Source organism: Platalea leucorodia (genome assembly GCF_965183815.1).
Source record: "Platalea leucorodia genome assembly, chromosome: 2".
NCBI lineage: Eukaryota > Metazoa > Chordata > Aves > Pelecaniformes > Threskiornithidae > Platalea > Platalea leucorodia.
The window spans coordinates 102,305,779-102,323,600 of NC_138824.1; the positions used below are offsets into that span (position 1 = coordinate 102,305,779).

The 17,822-nt window shown below is 45.6% G+C and overlaps 1 protein-coding gene across 8 annotated transcripts in view; it reads left to right on the forward strand.

Annotated features, from left to right (window-relative positions):
- The window catches only part of TIAM1 (TIAM Rac1 associated GEF 1), a 118,734-nt gene that overhangs the window by 46,861 nt on the left and 54,051 nt on the right, over window positions 1–17,822 (forward strand). For all 8 annotated transcript variants that reach the window (XR_014227421.1, XM_082304076.1, XM_082304071.1 and 5 more), the window contains exons 3-8: window positions 3,860–4,307; window positions 6,593–6,765; window positions 10,867–11,091; window positions 12,545–12,730; window positions 15,199–15,345; window positions 17,449–17,523. Coding sequence is in view for 7 of the 8 variants with exons in the window: in XM_082304076.1 (XP_082160202.1) it covers window positions 3,860–4,307; window positions 6,593–6,765; window positions 10,867–11,091; window positions 12,545–12,730; window positions 15,199–15,345; window positions 17,449–17,523 (1,254 nt within the window). In the remaining variant the exon portion in view is untranslated. The remainder of the gene's footprint in view (window positions 1–3,859; window positions 4,308–6,592; window positions 6,766–10,866; window positions 11,092–12,544; window positions 12,731–15,198; window positions 15,346–17,448; window positions 17,524–17,822) is intronic.

The window sequence follows — 17,822 nt, forward strand, 5'->3', positions numbered from 1 at the left end:
GTGCAAAATATCAGGTGCAGTGTCCTGAATCTTACACAGAGCTGAATGAACCTTTTGGGGTTTTTAACCAGTGAAATGAAACAGAGCCCCTTGATGACAGCAATTGCAAGTCCAGCGTAATGTGCTGGTGATTTGTTATAATGTGTGTATAATGTCCAAAACTGCGGGCTTCAGAAACGTGCATTCTGCAGTCTTCAGCTGTCTCCCAGCTCCCGCGATGTGCGTGGCACATGCCGTTGGCATCCTGGTGGAGAGCCACGGGGATGCTGGGCAAAAGTTGGAGAGGTAAAGACAGAGCCGTGTCTGTAGTTCGTTCTTGGCCTCAAGAGTCTTTACCTGGGAACTCCTTCTGCTGAGGAGTGAAACGCCTGTTTCGTTAGCAAGCCTCTGCGGCGCATCCTGTCATGGACCTGGGATGGTAGTAGGTCTTCCTCAGATGAGAGAGATGTTGCTATTGCCTGCAGGGCTTTTTGAGAACCTGAGCAGAAAACGTGAGTAATTTTTGAATGGCTCTCATCAAGGTTACGCAATGTTTGCCTCGTGTCTGGGCAGTAGCCTCTGGTGGCCGCGTCAGTAGGTATTTCAAAGGCTGGAGTCCAAAGCTAGAGGTCCGTGTATCCACATCGATCTCGTCGGCAGGGAGCTGTGCTGCCTGTGGTGCGAGCTGGGATGCTTAATTTTCAGCATCTTTGTTTGAAAATTTGCAGGAGTAGTTCTGTGCCCCAGTGACGCGTTTGTCAAACCCTGCTACGGTTTGTCGCTTGGCTTGGGAGTGTTACCCCTTTGGCCTCGGCACATTTCTGCGGAAGCACAGTACTAAACCTCTGTACTTTCTGCTGAACTCCTAATTGAATGTGCTTCAGTGTGCGGATTATAGCACTGCAAGACGGCCAGAGCAGATGCCAGCTGCTTCTTGAGAGCTTTTCTTACCCTCCGATGAGAACGAGCTGACATTGCAGCAGGAACTCAGAAGTCACAGACCTGTGCAATGAATGCTCTTAACCCTACTAACCCCGAGACCGATCTTCTCATACAGCAGACTTCCGAAAGTGCTAAGCTCACTCAATGCTACGTTTCATAATTCATGAGCGTGAACGATATTAGCGGGCTGTAGGTTTTGAACCGTTCTGACCTTTGTACGCTCAGACCCTCCTCCTGCCAAAGGGCTTGCATTGGTTGGCAAGAAGTCTTTGATATGGGATATTTAAGAGAGGAAAAGGGAGTGGAGGGAGCAGAGGGAGATGAGGGGCATTGATGCAGCAGTATGCTGAAAAGATCTTTTGACCTGTCCAGCCTGTCACTCGCACTGTAGTAAAGACTATAAAGATGTTTGCAAAATGTGCCACCATTTAAGCTCATGAGTGTATATAACATTCACTCCGAGTTTTCCATCCTTTCATTTTTTTATAACTAGTAAGCGATTATGCCCATGTATCAGTTACAGAGTGTAATCCCCATTTATGGACGGGGAAACTGAGGCGATTAATGCTGTGTCTCATCAAGGTTACACGAGAAGGCTGTGTCACACTGGGCGTGAGCAACCTTGAGAGCCTGCGTTGCAGTGCTGTGCTTGAACATCTCTGGGTGCGCTTCGGTTTTTCAAAAAATACTCCATCTGCTAAAAGGCACCAAGGAAGTTTATGCATAAACTGGCTGGCAAAATTACAAATCCCATCTCCCTCAAGTTGGTGGTCCGTTTTAGTAGCTCTTTATTTTTTTAAACTGACTAATTCTAGTTAAAGCGTGAGATAGGCTTCCTAAAAGTAACATCAGCTAAAATTTTGGAATTAACTCTATACTTTTTGCATACCATGGATAAAATAAGTATGAGACAGATTGTATATTTATTAAATCATTAACCTAAAATTAAAATCTCAAAACGTCAAGCCATTTTTGTTGCCACTGTTATGCAGTGTTCACTGCAGAATGCAGATTTGTTTATGGTATACGAGTGGCACACTTTTTCCCTTTAAGAAAGTTACGAAGGAAGAAAGGCCCAGAAAACAAATGCAATCCCTGATCATTCTATGGGAATAATTATCCCAGTGAACATGGGGGATCCGGTTCCGTTCTTTGGCACTCCGGTTTTACGCCAATGTAGCCATGTTGGCAGAGAGGCAGTGCCTCAGGCGTGTGTGTCGAGCGGCCGTGCCAGTCCTGCCTCCCTGATGCATGGGGTCTCAGACAGAGCACTGTCATCAGAAGTTGCACCATCCAGCTTTTTGTGATGGAGTGTAAAAACTCACTGGCGGCAGTGTTTTGTAAACACCGGTTTCTGAGCAGCAGCAGTTCCTCTCTCAGTTCTCTCCTCCTCCTTTGCAGTGCTGTAAGAAATGGGAAGATAATTGGCTTCCAAAAAACAAGTGTATTGAAACAGCAGGAAAAAACGTGTGGTTGTGAAAACGGCTGTGTACGGGTAGATGACTGCACTTACAGGAAGCCCTGCTCAGCTCATTCACATGTGGTGGGAGTAGAGGAATATTGGCCTGTCCAGAACGGCTCTTTTATCACTATGTATGTGTTGCATTAAATAACCAGACTGACTAGGATAACTGTGCTCATTGAGCGGGGAAGGAAGCACTTATTCTTCCAGCTGGACTCCAAGTCTCCCTTGAGAGGTAGCGTTTACAAAGAACGAGCCCATCCGTTACAAATCAATGCCTTAAAAGTTAGTCAAATTCAGCACCACCCCTCCCCTGCCCCTAAGGTTTCCTCATCCAGCTCTTGCTCCACAGGAGGAAGGTTTCAAACAGAGCTCAGTGGAGGGTTTCTCGGTGTAGAAAACTGGTGCTTGAACCAACACCTAGGAGCTTGTTTTCTCTCCAAATAAATACTGCATTCTGCCACCTCTTCTCACAGTCTCCTCAATTTTTTTTTAAACTTGTAAATCAAGCACCAGCTGCTCTTGCAGGAGAGCAAATTCCTGTTGTTTTGGCCATATTTCTCACCTCTTTGCATCTTCTTCCCTGGTTCCCTCTTCTCCTGAGTATCTAACATAAGATATTTCTCTCCACTTACAGGGCTTGGCCTTTATTTGTCCTCCTTCAAAAACTGCCGCAGATGCCTTTGGGCGCTGAGATGGTAGTGGTTAGCCCCCTTTGGGCACTAGCCTTGTTGCAGGGGGCAGGCTGGGCCGCTAAGCCTTTGAAACCTGAATTCGGTCGCATTGTGTCCTGTCTTGCTCAAGCCAGCCATATTCTTGTCTCTTCTGATGCTTCAAGTGCAGGTTCTCGGGGACCAGGAAGGGTCTGCTGTTGTTGCAGTATTTTGGCAGGGTCTGTCACCGTGGGATTCTGGCCCATCATTAGGGTTTGTGATGTAGAAGTGACACAAACCAGGAATAATCTCAAATACGTTAACTTCTTAGTTAAAAGTACCTTTTTAGTTATATAATTTGCAAATGACAATCTTGGGATGTCTAAAATGTATCTTCAACTGTAGGTGTGAATGTACAATATCAATGTTTTCAAAATGCGTAGGTCGATCGCTACTTTTCTTGACACTGCCAGTTTCTGCTGCCATATGTTCTCCTTTTGCAAAACCTTTAGCACTGTTAACTTAGCTTAATGTAAACAGATGATTCTGTGTCTTATATTCCAAAAAGGCTGTAGAGACACCACCTGAAATTGTGCATGAGTGACTGGTCTTTCCTAAACTCTGCTGGAAGTTCTGCCTACTCCCCCTTTTCTTCCAGTTATTTGTCTTAATAAGAAAAAGAGATGAGGGATTTCCAGTGCCAGACAAAATGAGGGTGTGAAGACATGAGGTGCCACCTGGGTGTTTCGGGTTCTGTTGGTGTCTCCAGAAGGCCGGGCTCGGCCAGGCTCTTCATCTCACGCTGTGTCTCTCTCTCAACTAGGACGTCAATGCAGGAGAGGGGAGCGAGTTCACTGACAGTGGGATTGAGGGAGCAGCCACCGACACCGACCTCCTTTCTAGACGCTCCAATGCTACCAACTCGAGTTACTCCCCGACGGCCAGTCGGGCTTTCATCGGCAGCGACAGCGGGAGCAGCTCAACGGGCGATGGGCTTCGCCAGGGGGTGTACGAGAATTTCCGCCGGGAGCTGGAAATGAGCACCACCAACAGCGAGAACCTGGAGGAGGCCGGCTCTGCCCTCAGCGACGAGCAGAGCAGTGGCACCCTCAGCTCCCCGGGGCAGTCCGACATCCTCCTGACGGCTGCCCAGGGCACGGTACGGAAAGCTGGTGCTCTGGCAGTGAAAAACTTCCTGGTGCACAAAAAGAACAAGAAAGTGGAGTCGGCCACCCGGAGAAAATGGAAGCATTACTGGGTTTCCCTGAAAGGTACAGAGCAAGTGTGCAAGGGTTTGTCCAGGTGGACATCCGTGGTATCTGCGGGTTGTGTATTGCTGCAGATGAAGAAACCAATAGTCTAGATTCTTAACAAAAGCTGCTGTGAACTTCAGTATAATTAACAGCAAGTATGAGGAAGTGGTCCTGATGTTTTTAGAGTGGGGTTTTATTTGATGGTTGTTGATATGCTCACATTATGGCATGTGTGTAGTCCAAGACATGTGACTGTGCTGCACTGAAGCAGGGTTCATATGAGTCCTGCTTTGAGTCCTGCTGGCACCACCTGGGGTGGCTTCTCTGAGCACTGGGTGTTTTCCTTTAAGAAGCATGTCTGGCTTGCTGACAAACTAAATACCTGCGTGCAGCCACAGGCACACGACAGCGGGAGTTTGCTAGTGATGATGCTGGCTGCTGGCATGCATTCAGGCAGGGGCTTCGTCTTTGCATGCATTCCTCTCGTGCTTAGTGCCATTGGCCTCTCCTTCTCCAAGATGCACTTCACGAGCAGAAACACCCAGTGAGTTGCAACACATTCGCAGTGTGGACAGGAAGCCATGGTTTGGTCATGGAGGCTGGCTTGTGACTTGGGTAGATGTTAGCTCTGACTGTGTCACCCATCTTGTGATGGGCAGTCCTTGGCTGTCCGGGCCACAGACGCTTTTCTCGCTGAATTTTTGCAGTTCCTGCTCGGAGGGTGCTCCAGCCCTGTTCGGGGTCTAAGTGCTTATAAATGCACATAAATGTTAATGGAGCAACAAAACTGAGGAGCTGGCCTCCTAAAGCGACCTTTAATTGATCTTCATGCGGTTGCATCAGCAGCAAAATGGGAAGCAATGCTTGCAGGGTTTTGGGACTGGCCTCGCTCTCCTCCACCGTGACCAGCCTCGTCTGTGAGCCAGGGGAGCCAGAGCCATGTCTCCTGCTCTAGGTGGGGTGACCAGAGACCTCAGTACAGTTAAAGTCCTGTTTTGCCTGCAGAGCACTTTTTTTTAGAGCACTATTTTTTTTTTTTTTAATTTGAAGCACTATTTTAAAGCCAACAGCACAGTTAGGTTCCAGCTCTTCCTTGGGGTGGTTAGAGAGATTGGGGAAATGAAAGAGGAGGGCCGGAGGGCTGGGGGCAGCCCTGATCTCCTGGGAGGGGGGCCCTGTGGCAGGAAGGTCTTGCTGTGAGGAGCAGGCAGACAAAGGGCCATCTGGGAGGAAAAAGGGGAAGGATGAGCGTGGAGGCAATGTTATTTTAAAGTGCTTTGACTCAAGTGGAGTGTTTGCTCCTTAGATTGCTGTGCCTTAATAATGTTAGTGTTTAAACGAGGCTTTGAAGTTAACAGCTGCTATTGTTTGGCTGCAAATAGTTTTCTGAGAGGCTGGGTAACAGGCCTCCTTGCACCTCTCCCTTTGCACCGAGAGGGCTGTTTCCAGTGGCAGAGAAACAATGATGTCCCAGTTTTAGTTTAAAAAAGTGCCCCCCCAGAGAACCGTAAAGATTATTCTGTAAAACCAAGCAGGTTGTTTGCTGTCCCCAGCTAAAATGCATTTTTGTTTTTGTCCATATTGCTGTGAGTCAGAGCTGAAACGTTATAGTGGAATAAGGATTTGGTTTATGCTTTTTGTTTGTTTGTTTGTTGGGGTTTTTCTTGTACATTAGTCTTTCAATGAGTGCAGCTTATTCCAGTCCATGTTTCTTCCAGTTACTCATCTGCATCCAGTCATTAAATCGCTTGATCTTTGCCTTGCAGGGACTGTAGCAGCTAGCAGCTGCAGGAGGCTGAGGCAGGGCCATGGAGCTTTGCCTGGGGGCCTGTCTGCTCCTGTCTGGCACCACCACGGGAGATGTGCTCTCCTGCCTGCATCTTCCTTTTCGTCCCCGTGGTGGGAGAGGGCGGCCATGAAGGACCCCCACTTTGGGACTTAAAATGATGTTTCTCGTCTCGGGCTGTATTTTACCACTTGTCACCTTCTCGGCTCATGTCTGCATCTCTGTTTTAGCAGTTGTAGGGTGAATAAAATGGCCCTGCTAGTGCACGGTTTGGTGCACCAGACAGCTTGTGGCATGTCCCCGTGGCGTGGAAATCACCATCTTGTCAGGCCAACTGGGCCACTGCTGGTGCTCTCCACTGTGGGTCTGAAAACCTGAACAGGCCCTGGCAAATCCTCCTTCATCCCTGTGACAGTTTTACAGATGATTTACAGTCCTAAATATCAGCGCTGAATAGATGCAGGGTGGCTGTTGTGTTTAAATGTGTTGCTTGCTAATATATGATCCTCTCTTTTAGGATGCACATTGTTTTTTTATGAGACTGATGGCAGATCTGGCATTGACCACAACAGCATCCCAAAGCACGCTGTCTGGGTGGAAAACAGCATAGTGCAAGCGGTGCCTGAACACCCCAAGAAGGACTTTGTCTTCTGTCTCAGCAACTCCCTTGGAGACGCTTTCCTCTTTCAGGTTGGTCTGGTTCGAGGGTTTTACAAAGTTGTTCTCTTTTTCTCTCTCTCCTTCATCCCACTGACCAAGGAGGAAACCATAGCTCTGGTTCAAATCAATGGAAAAATCCTGCTGACTCCAGTAGGTTTGGGATTTTCCTTTGGCAGTGCAAGAGGAAGGACACAATATATTTGGTAAATGCCACTCAAGAGACCCACCGCTGCATGTGAATCACTGTCAGATCTTCTGTTTTTATCGACTGACCAGACCTTCTTTGTGTAGATGGTTGGAACAAAGTAAGAATTAACAAATATTCTTACATCCCTGTGAAAACTGGGAATTTTGCATGGTTTGATAGTGTGCTTATAACACACAGAACAGGCCAGATACCATATAGGACATACAATAGTGCATTAAATGTGCTGTAACACTATCTGTGTCTCATAAGAGACATGTATCAAAGATGAGACCTTGTGGAGAGGCTCAAGGGGTTTACAAGACCAAGAGGAGTTTGAAGTGCAAGGAGGTACTTGGACCTCCAGGTGCTCTCCCAATGGCGCTGCAGAATCCAGTTGCCCCTTGGTCATACAGACCTTAGTCAGCATCTTGCTGTTGGCCAGGAGGAGACTGAAAGTGCATGTTTATTTTTTTTAATCAGAAAATGTAAATGTCTGAATTTCACAGGGCACATTTAAAAAAAAAATCCAGTACTTATATCAAAGACTAAACATTAGTTGATGTGTTTCAGTGGAAAAGATTTCTGTATTTTGGTAACCACTGCTTCCCTGAGTGATTTTTAGGTTGGCATTCCACTTTCTTTTTGCAAGTTGTCACTAGTCAAGGTGTGACACTCCTATTTGTAATTGCCAGCCTGTGCTCAGGTGGTGCCATTTCCTCCTCTTTTGATTCAGTTTTCTTCACTGGAGGAATCCTTTATTTATTTCCCTTTCCAGTGACAACGTATTCAGAGTTTCTTGCCTTCTTAAACCAGAAGCTACTCTGGTAGGATGTGCCCCCACGTCATCACTCCCCTGTACTCCAGAGCAAATCTTTACAATTACACTGTCTTGCAGGTTCTTGCAACTGTCTTAAACAAGGGGACAGATTCTCAAACTAGTGCAAAATAAAAAAGCTTTACTGACTCAAAGGAAGTGGTGCTGGCTTACATCTTGAAGAGACCAAGTATCTGATTGCATACTGAAAAAAAAAAATCATTTTTTTGCAGACTAGCTTCTCTGCCACCTCAGTCTGATTTTTCTTCAGCTCATAGTGTAATACTGCACTGCCTCTTTCTACTTCATGCCTTTCCTGGGCAGGGTACATGTATTTTGCCACCTGGAGAGCTTCATCCAGGAGGTAAGCGTGGTGCTTATGGTCTCAGCATGTGCTTGAAACGCTGTGGAGCACCACCTCCTCCTAATCTACTGATACGAGCAGTAAAATCTTTTCCATGCAGTTTTCTAAGGAAAAAACCTTATCATAAAATTAATGCCAGTGGATGCTAAATACTGAAAAGGTCACATTCAGTATGTTTCTTTTGTGGCAACACAGGGCCTTATCCATTAAAAGCCCTGTGTCATTATGCCATGTGTAGATTTTCATGTAACTTTGTGAGAAAAAGCAAAAATGAGCCTTTTCAAATGAAAAACAATCATTTAAATTGCCTGACAGAATTTTTTCCTTGCAGTGTCCCTTCTGCCATAGAACCCATGCATCGCTAGCAAAGCAGAAGCAGAAGAGGAAGAAGGGATGGGTTTGGGGAGAAGGGAAGGAGATCAGCTGCAGTGGTGGAAGTAATGTGCAAGTGACTGTGCTGTAGGGCTTGCTCTGCTGTGCGCGGAGCAGCCAAAGCACGTCTAAGGCTGTTTGGCAGTGTTACTTAACTGCTCACGTCATACACGTCTGTCCACACATAACACAGTGCTGTAGTAGCGGTTTTGGTGAGAAGAAACCACAGACCTGCAGAAGACTATTTCTGTCCTATGGAGACTGTGTACTTAGGAAGAAAAATAGGGTTGCTTTGTAATGCGTGCAGATACTGGACATCTTGTAACAAGCCTTCCCACTGCATTGCACCTAGAGACATCACATACCTCCTACACGATGATTCCTTGCTCAGTCAGTTCTTATCATGCCTACGCAAATCCATTACTTGCAGATGTCACATGCATTTTCCAGGAGCTCAGAGCAACTTGTGACACCACATACTTATGTGTCAGATGTCTGCAACTTGTTTATGTGGTCCTTTCCGTTGAGAAGCAGAGTGATTCCCCTTGCTTACTCATCTACCAGAAGAGTCTTCAGCTCCTAAAATCCTTTCCAGACTTTTTTTCCCTCCTTCTCCCCAGGAAACCAAAAAGAAAACTGAATCTAATGGTATACAGATAATATTTTAAAACTGAATAAGAAAAGAATATGACATCTTGCTGTTATGGTTTTGCTAGGAATTAACAAAACATACCATCTCATTACAAGTCCGGTGATATACTCTCTTCTCTAGTGGGGGGCTAGGTTTTACCACCTGACTGTAAGCGAAGTGTCTTCCATTCTGCAGGTAATTTCTCTATTTTCAGCAGAAACTCCTTAGCAAGGGAGCTCAACATGTCTTCAGCAGAGGTGGTAGGACATAGTAAGCCCCATCTATGAATGAGAGCTCGTTAGTGTTATTACCTGGGCAGGGAGCATCTCCAGTTTAAGCAATATACCTTGTACAATGCCAACCGAAGACAAGAAAATTGGGAGTAAGAGATCGATCTTTCCGGTGTAGACCCTGTCTTCTGCTTAGAACTTCTAACCTGAGCTAAGGAAACTGATTTCATTCTGGGACATGTGTGCTTCACCTGCTTCAGTCCCAGAGTAGTTTTGGGAGTATCAGTCTGAAGTCCGGCCTGTGCATACCTGATTTCCAGCATCACACTTCTGTGGGAATCTCTCCTTGGCTTCAGTAGGCCTTGTCCTTTGCTGTTAGTTGTCACCGCCAGAGAAGCAGTGAGGATGACCTTCTTCATTTATGCTAGCAACTGCAGAAGTCACGCTGTGCTGTCTATTTATAGATCAGGTATCATCAGAAGGTTTAATTAGAACAAGGTGGTTTGGCACCTTGCTACTTTTCAGCCACGAGCCAAATACCAGTGTGATTACTGCTGAAGGCTGACACTCAGAGAAAGTCCGCTGCAACCCTGAATTGGCTCTAAATTTTGTTTTACAACCTACTGTAAAAAGGAATGAAGTTTAGTAAGAAGGCTAAGAAGATTTACTTTTTATTTTGAAAGTATGGAAAAGGAACACTTTGAAATATTCTTTCTGTGTCAAAAGCCTCTAATCAGAGTAGTGCTTTTCCAGAAAAATGTACTGGTGTCCCATGCCCCAGCCCAGCATCTCATAGAATCATAGAATGGTTTGGGTTGGAAGGGACCTTAAAGATCATCTAGTTCCAACCCCCCTGCCATGGGCAGGGATACCTGTTGCTCAAAGCATTATCCAGCCTGGCCTTGAACACTTCCAGGGAGGGGAAGTGTTCCCTTTTCCCGAACTGTCACACATGCTTGGGAAGGGACAGTACCAGAACCGTAAAAATTACGATGAGCCTGGCGTTAGTGATAACAGGGTTGACTTCAGAGTGCTTTGGGACCTTCAGAAGTGGAGAGCTTGTTTGTCTATGCATCATAATAAAGCTACTCATAGATATCACGGTCACGTTTTATGCCATTATTACTAACTGTTGCATGCCAAAAAATTCTCCATACTGTGAAGAGCACAGAGACTGGTACATTCCCTGCCTTAAAGAACTGGGAGTTTAGAAAACGTCATTAAATGTTGAGCTACAAATTATGGCAACATTGCATTGCACAAGGAAGGTAATTCCTGACACCTTGCTGGGAAACACTGTACAGCTGCAAAGCACAGATATAGGTGTAATTCTGAGTGCTGAATGCCGAGTGCTGAGTTAAAAATGGCCTGCTTAAGAATGATGGGGTTTTTATTACTTCTCTTGTAAGTGGATTTAAGGCTTTGAATCTTAAGATCAAAGGGAAAGGAAACTCCTTGGAATTGCATTTGTTAATCTCCAATCAATTTTAAAGAGGATCCTGACTTCTTTTCTCCCCTTTTCCCTCTCTTCAGACCTCTAGCCAGACCGAACTGGAGAACTGGATCACTGCAATCCATTCAGCTTGTGCAACCGCGGTGGCAAGGCAGCATCACAAAGAGGACACCGTCAAGCTCCTGAAAACAGAGATAAAAAAGCTGGAGCAGAAGATTGATATGGATGAAAAGATGAAGAAAATGGGTGAAATGCAGCTGTCCTCAGTAACGGACTCCAAGAAGAAGAAGACCATACTGGATCAAGTAATCTTGCTTGCTTATGTGAAATAAGCCCCTAGCAAATATTTAAGGCCTTCAGATTAGCGGTACCTCTGTCTGCTCCCACTGTGCCATGTGTGTGCGCTGGCAGAGCTCCTCAGAGTAGGCGGGGCGTGTGTTGGCAGGAGGGCTGTGACGGCTTCCCTGGTTGCACCGTTTCTCCAAAAAATGTGCACTAAGGTACAGCATGGGCTGTCTTCTCCTGGCCTCCATACAAGGGATTTGGGTAGCTGCTCGGAGATTGAGTGAGGGCTTTAGGGGAGTGAAGAGGCTACCAGGCCACGGCAGCAGGATGCCTTAGGGAAGAGGTGGTCATAGACTGACAAATGTTGCTGTTTCTGTTGTCTTAAGAGTGCAAGGGGCTGGTTCTTCTGCTGGCAGATGGAATGAAGAAGCCATCCCTGGTTTCTGCTTGTTGTGAGGGCCTGCCTTGACCTCATGGCTGCAGCCCTGGCTGCCCCTCGGGGCCGCTCCTTCTGACTTCAAGTGGGCAACGTAGTTGTGTTTGAGAAGCAGAGAGCCTAGAGCAGATGTCTCTCCCGCTGCCGCAGCGGCACCTTATTTTAGGAAACTAACATATGGCTCTTGCTTCATTAGTTTGTAGCTCTTTTACTACGGCTGCCAAACGCGCCTGTAATGCAAACCATAGGGAGCGGCCGGGGCCCTAATGCGCTAAGCTAAAGAGATTTCGTACCCCCTGGAAGCCTGTGAGGAGTGGGCAGAGAGGGGGGAGATGCTCGCCTCTGTTGAAAGGGCTCCACTCAAAGGCTGTCAATCACAGTGAGAGGGCAGAGCAGTCTCTTTATATAACTGAGTTCTTCTAAAAGCTTTGAAACTGTTTCCTATCGGCAATTTGAATTATTTAAATAAGTCCTTACATAGGCTGATTATAGTGCTCTTCCGCTGATAAGATTAATTATCCCCAGTGTACCGCACTTTTTCAAGTAGAGAGCTCCATTGATGCTTACAGCAACGCTGCCGCTGCGGCTGCTGGTTCGGGGCACTCTCTATGTGGAATTTGGTGGGGTTTGGTCTTCCTGTTTCTCAGATGCCCTTAATGCATGGAAGAAGCCTCTTAAGGGGCTGCTCAGAAGAGAATCTTGGAATACAAAGAAAATTAAAAATGAAATTTTAATCCTATTAATTAGCATTATATCAAAGGAGCAGTTGTCCCAAGAGAAGACTTCTGCCATGAATGTAAAAAAAGTTGTTTTCCATCTAATGAAAACTTTTTTATTATTTGTATCCTTTTTGGGGTTGGGAGGGTAGGGGAGAGTGGGAAAGAAGGGGAATCAAGGTTTCTTGTGGGAGATCAGCATTGGTGAAAAAGGTGTGTTACTGGGAAAGTAGAATTTTTTCAAGGTATTTACCACCCTGTTCTTTCTCCTCTCCCCTTCTCTTCTTGTGCATCTTGCTCCTCAATCTTTGCTGTACACAGATCTTTGTTTGGGAACAAAATCTTGAACAGTTCCAGATGGACCTATTTCGGTACCGCTGTTACTTGGCTAGTCTCCAAGGAGGGGAGCTCCCAAACCCTAAAAGATTGCTTGCTTTTGCCAGCCGCCCAACGAAAGTTGCGATGGGTCGTCTTGGAATCTTTTCAGTCTCCTCGTTTCATGCACTGGTAAGTTTGAACAGAGGCCAGGGGTCATCTTTGCCAACCTGCAAATTGCTTCACATGTCCAATGCAGAGATCATGTTGACAAACAGCAGTCTCTGCCGGGGTGGGGGTGAGCCCTTACCTTAGTGTGCAGAATATTCTGCTTCCTAAGAGGGGTGTGTGTCCTGGGTATAGATTAAAAAGCAGATGCATGCAAGCCATGGCCTTACGGAAGTGGAAGAACCATGTTTCTCCTAAACATGTGATTTTGAATTTCTGGATCTGCACTATAAACATGCTTTCTATAAACAGATCTTCCTGTTACAAGAGCAGGCTCATCTCTAATGTCCATGTACATGGGCTTGATCCAAAAGTCCTGTGAAGTCAATGGGAGTCTTTCCGAGGCCCTCAGCACGTGTTGGCTTAGACCTTCTTGGGCATGGCTTGCTTTCTACCATATGGATGAAACTACTGACAATTTAGTCTAATATCCGGTCTCCAGTGATCAACACCTGATGCTCCACAAGAGAGGGAAAATGTTCTTCTCTGCTATGTACAGTGTGGCAAATAATGTTTAAAATGGTTGTTTAAATTTAAATAATGTAACAACCCAGCCCTTAAAAATACAGGGAAATGTATTGCAAAGTGGTGGTTTTTTAATGAATTTAAATCAAGTTCCTGTAGTTTCGGCTTAGACTCCTGGAGCTTCACAGAAATAGCTGAGCTCCACTGTTGTCTTGTAGATGTCAGCTGTACCCTTCAATTGAATCCAGAGCTGTAATTCAGCCAGGGACATTTTTATTCTTTTATATATGAAAAGATTAGCGTCATCATCCTGATAATTGCTGGCGAATTTATATTTTTTTTTAAGTGGTGGGCTGTAATTTGCATTTATGCTTATTTTTTTGCATCTAGCAAAGCACTGAGCGTTAGCCTGAAAAACAGTCTGCCTCTTCACGCTGGTGTCTCTTGAGAGCCAAGTGAAAAAAAATATGTTTTGAATATGTTGTGTTGGAAAAGACACGTGCTTTCTTCTCCTTTAAGCAAACTCTCGTGTCCTCCTTTGCCCTCAATAGCGTGGTGATGGTGCAGCGAGTCTCAGACTCGAGCTGGGTGCTGCATGGTGATAGCGTGGCATCCCTAGCTCTCCTGAAGACGTTCCTCGGTACATTAGTCAGAGGACCTGCTAAGTCTCCCAGGTGCCTCTGCGCAAATGTCCCAGGTACAGCTAAGAAACGTCTCACAAGTCCAGGCTGTGGAAATGGAGACACTTGCAGTAGTGTTTGAGTTCTCCTTTCCCTTGATTTCTCCACGTTTCCCAAGGAGAATCACCATTACTCATACAGCGACGGTTCCCTGGGTACACAAGCCAGCCTTCTGTTCGTCCTGTCTTTATACGGGTTTTTGTATCTGCTGCACCCAAACAACCAGTTTCTCAGCTCCTCAGCTCCGTAGCTTGGGGCATCACTCAGAGATTCGGGTGTTCCTGCTGGGGTTGCCAAACGACAGTCACATTTTTCTAGTTTCGGCTGTGGGAATCCAGTACAAAGGTGTTCCAGGAAGCGTATGGCCAAGTCGGCAGGGTGGGTCTGTCTGTCTGTCTGTTTGTCTAGCTTTACCTTGCGCTCCTGTTTGTACCTACCACTCCCTTTTTTGCAGAGGAGGAGCTCGCTCTCCTGAGGCCACCTCCACATGGGAAATCTGCTTAAACTTTGGCCTAAACACTTCACCTCTGACTAATGTCACACTAATTTCTACCAGAGCCTCCTCATTTGGGAAACGCTCCCCAGATATTTGGTCTCAGTAAAGGCAGATACCTTCCCTCCAAAGGGGTTGCCACAGGCCATTTTTCAACTACCCAAGTAGTTAGTACTGCTCTAATCGAAAGGGTCATTTCAGCTCACTTTTTTTCTTCCTGTGTTTTGCTCACTCCTTCAGATGTTGCTATCTGTAAGGAAGTGTAGGTTTTAAATACCTTGACCTATTTGCAAGCCTTTATCTGGCCTTGTAACAGTGACGAGTCAGTTCCAGGATGCCCAGAGTGCTTCCACAGGAAAGAGCAAAGAGAAAGACCAGGCTTTTCAGAAGCAACAGATAAGTTTGGAAATCTCAGGTTTCGTGTGTCCAGCTTTGATACTTTGTTAGGGAAAAAAAAAAAAAAAAAGAAAAAACGCCAAACGCTTTACCGGTGCTGAGGCTTTGCTCTGTGATGATTAGGCTGTTTCAAAATATCTCAGATTAAATGCCAAAAAATGAGGGGGTGGTATTGTCCATTTTAATTTTTGATGTTTGACGTTGGAAGAAGTGAGTTAAATTTCAGTGAGAAGGAAGTAGCCTGGCAGCATCACCGTTGTCCCTGTTGTGAGTACACTTTGTTGCCATAGTATTTGCTTTTTTTTTTCAAACTAGATTCCACTGTTTGTTAGATTATGTAAGCCATGGTGTGGTGGGATGCTGCGACCTTTGGTTTTAAAACCATGTGGCATTGACAGGTGGCGGCTCGCACAGGGGAGTCTGGAGTGAGGAGAAGGACGCAGGCCATGTCCAGATCTGCCAGTAAACGGAGAAGCAGGTTTTCTTCTCTTTGGGGGCTGGATACTACCTCAAAGAAAAAGCAAGGGAGGCCAAGCATTAATCAGGTAAGAGTGTGGAAGTTTGTGATATTGTTATTTTCAAGGCTTATTTGTTGGCATGCAGAATGCAGCTCATGCAAAGAGTCACTTGCATCAAGCGTTTACACATCCAGCCTTAACCTTGCCTGTTTAATCTTTCAAGGCGTATCGTCCTCTCATTCCACATCCTCTTCAAAAATCAGTGACTGTAATTACAGATAAGTGTACAGCAGCTCCTATCAAACAAGGTTTGGAGTTCGCACCTTCTGTAGCTGAATTAGTTGCATTTCTACTGTTCTTGCATTTCTGCTGCTTCTGCTTTTGCTGGAGGTACTTTCCTTAAACTCAGGACTAACAAAGCAGCAGTGTGAAACAGATACAACTTTGGAAGGAAAAAAAGGTGCAGATTTGTTTGTTTCTTTAAATTAAAATTATGAGTTTGTAGAGCACTTTAACGGTAGCTGAGTTTGGGGAAAACGTCCTAAAGTACCAAAAAGCTTTGCATTTAGTAGGGACAGTCCCTGTTTTGCTTCAGATTTTTAAAAAAGCAAAAGCTGAAATGTTTCCACCCAGTCACTACCCAGATCTTTCTCTAGAAAACGTGTTTCAGTGTGGTAGGAAGGTGCTTCCCTGTTATTCTTTCCAAACATCCCTAATTATAGCTTTCAGTTTTTGAGAGCCATACCTCATCTAATTGCAGGAAATGTAGGCTTTGCTTTTCTTTCTCTTCTTTCACTTTTTGAGGGGAGAAAGGCTTGAGACACATGTTGTTCTGTGCCCTGTGATTTCTTCTTCCTTCTGTTAAAGCAGCAGTGGGTGTTTGTTTTGTTTAGCAGAGGATGAATGCTGCAAAATTGTTTAGCTTGTTTTTAGTGAGACATTAAAAGTTCACCTAATATTTAGCGGCTGAGCAAAAGCTCAGGGTTTTGCTGGGGAGCAGCAGATGGCTCCATGAGCACATTCCCAATTCTTTTCACTAGCGCTGCGGCTTTCCTGTTGCTTTGTACTTATTTTCCCCAAATCAAGTGCAATCCCTTGTCCTGAGCTAGGATCCTGCCCATGCTGTGTCTTCAGACCTGTTTTTTTTCCTGAACTCACCCTTTTTTTTTCTTTCAGTGGGGATAAATGCATTCTTCACGCTTCCTCCCCCGGTCTCCACCCTTACCCTCCTCACCCTTCAATAAACACAGGCATAAAAAAGGATTTTGTTCCAGGTTAAAGAAAAGTCATACTCAAGAGAGTCAAAGAAAAAGTAGTGTCTTGAGAAAGTAGCAGAATATCTAAATGTAGTGCCTGAACACGTTTCCCCTGCTTGTGTGTAGTAGCATGCAAAGTATTGCCAAGTTAAAGCAGAAAACTGTAAATCCCTAAAGGGCAGTGACCTTCTCCCATCCTGTGTGGTTCTTGCTTCGTTTTAGGTACAGAATAGTTAACAGCCAAACCCAGCAACTTGATCATAAAGCTGTGCTGATGTGGAGCTATAAAACTTAACTTTTCAGTTTTAATTATAAGCTTCTGCTGCAGTAACAACCCTGTTTGCCCGTCTGATGCAGTCCTGTGCTGATTTGGGGTGGATCCTGTAAATATTCCCATTCTGTCATTCCTCCTGCATGGAGTCCTGTTGATTTTGGCTCTCTGGCTCGTGCTGGGTTACCAGCTCTTATTTCATTAGAGAAGGGTTATGCTGACTTGCGGTACTTGAACGTTCGCTAAGTACTTTTTGGAAGCTGGTTTGTTACAAAAACAGCCAGAAGCAGAGCCCTTCTTCTGATATCTCAGCCTTAGCAGAGGTGGAGAAGTGTTCGTTTCCCCCACTTCACAGATGGGGAAACTAAGCACAAAAATAGACAAAATTTGTCCAGCTCCACCAAGTAAGTCAGTGACAGACCACTAACCAGAACTGCCCTCTAATTTTTCAGCATGGTGCCCCATCACCAGCTTGTCCTTCAACCCCCCTTCCCTTTTAACAAGCTAATATTTTCCTTTTCTGTGTTTTGAGAGGAATGTTTTTATTTTTCAGTTCGATTTCCATGCTAGATGTTAGATACACTGTTCTCCCCTTAGCGTGTGCTGCAGATGGCATGGAGGCACATTCATGTTTTAAAGCAGAGTCTCTCTGTTGTTCCTCAGGTGTTTGGTGAAGGAGTTGATTCAGTAAAGAAATCTCTTGAAGGAATCTTTGACGATACGGTCCCAGACGGCAAGGTAAAACACCAGCTCTCCAGCTGCCTCCTTCCCCCTCATTTGCAGCCAGCCTAAATGCAGCGTTGACTCTGGGATGCAAGAAGGGATGCGGAGCCCCTGGGAGAGGAGAGGACCCTCTGTGGGCTGTAGGGCTTGTAGCCGCTCTGGGAGGGTTTGAGCTGGTTGCCCACAGTCAAAAGGGCTTGCTGTGTGTGGCATCCTAAGTGCAGCTGGAGGTGCCAGACCCAGAGGGGTGTTAGCACTGCACGCCAGGAAAATGCCTGCCCACAAGAGGACCTGGACGCCACTGGTTCTGGAAA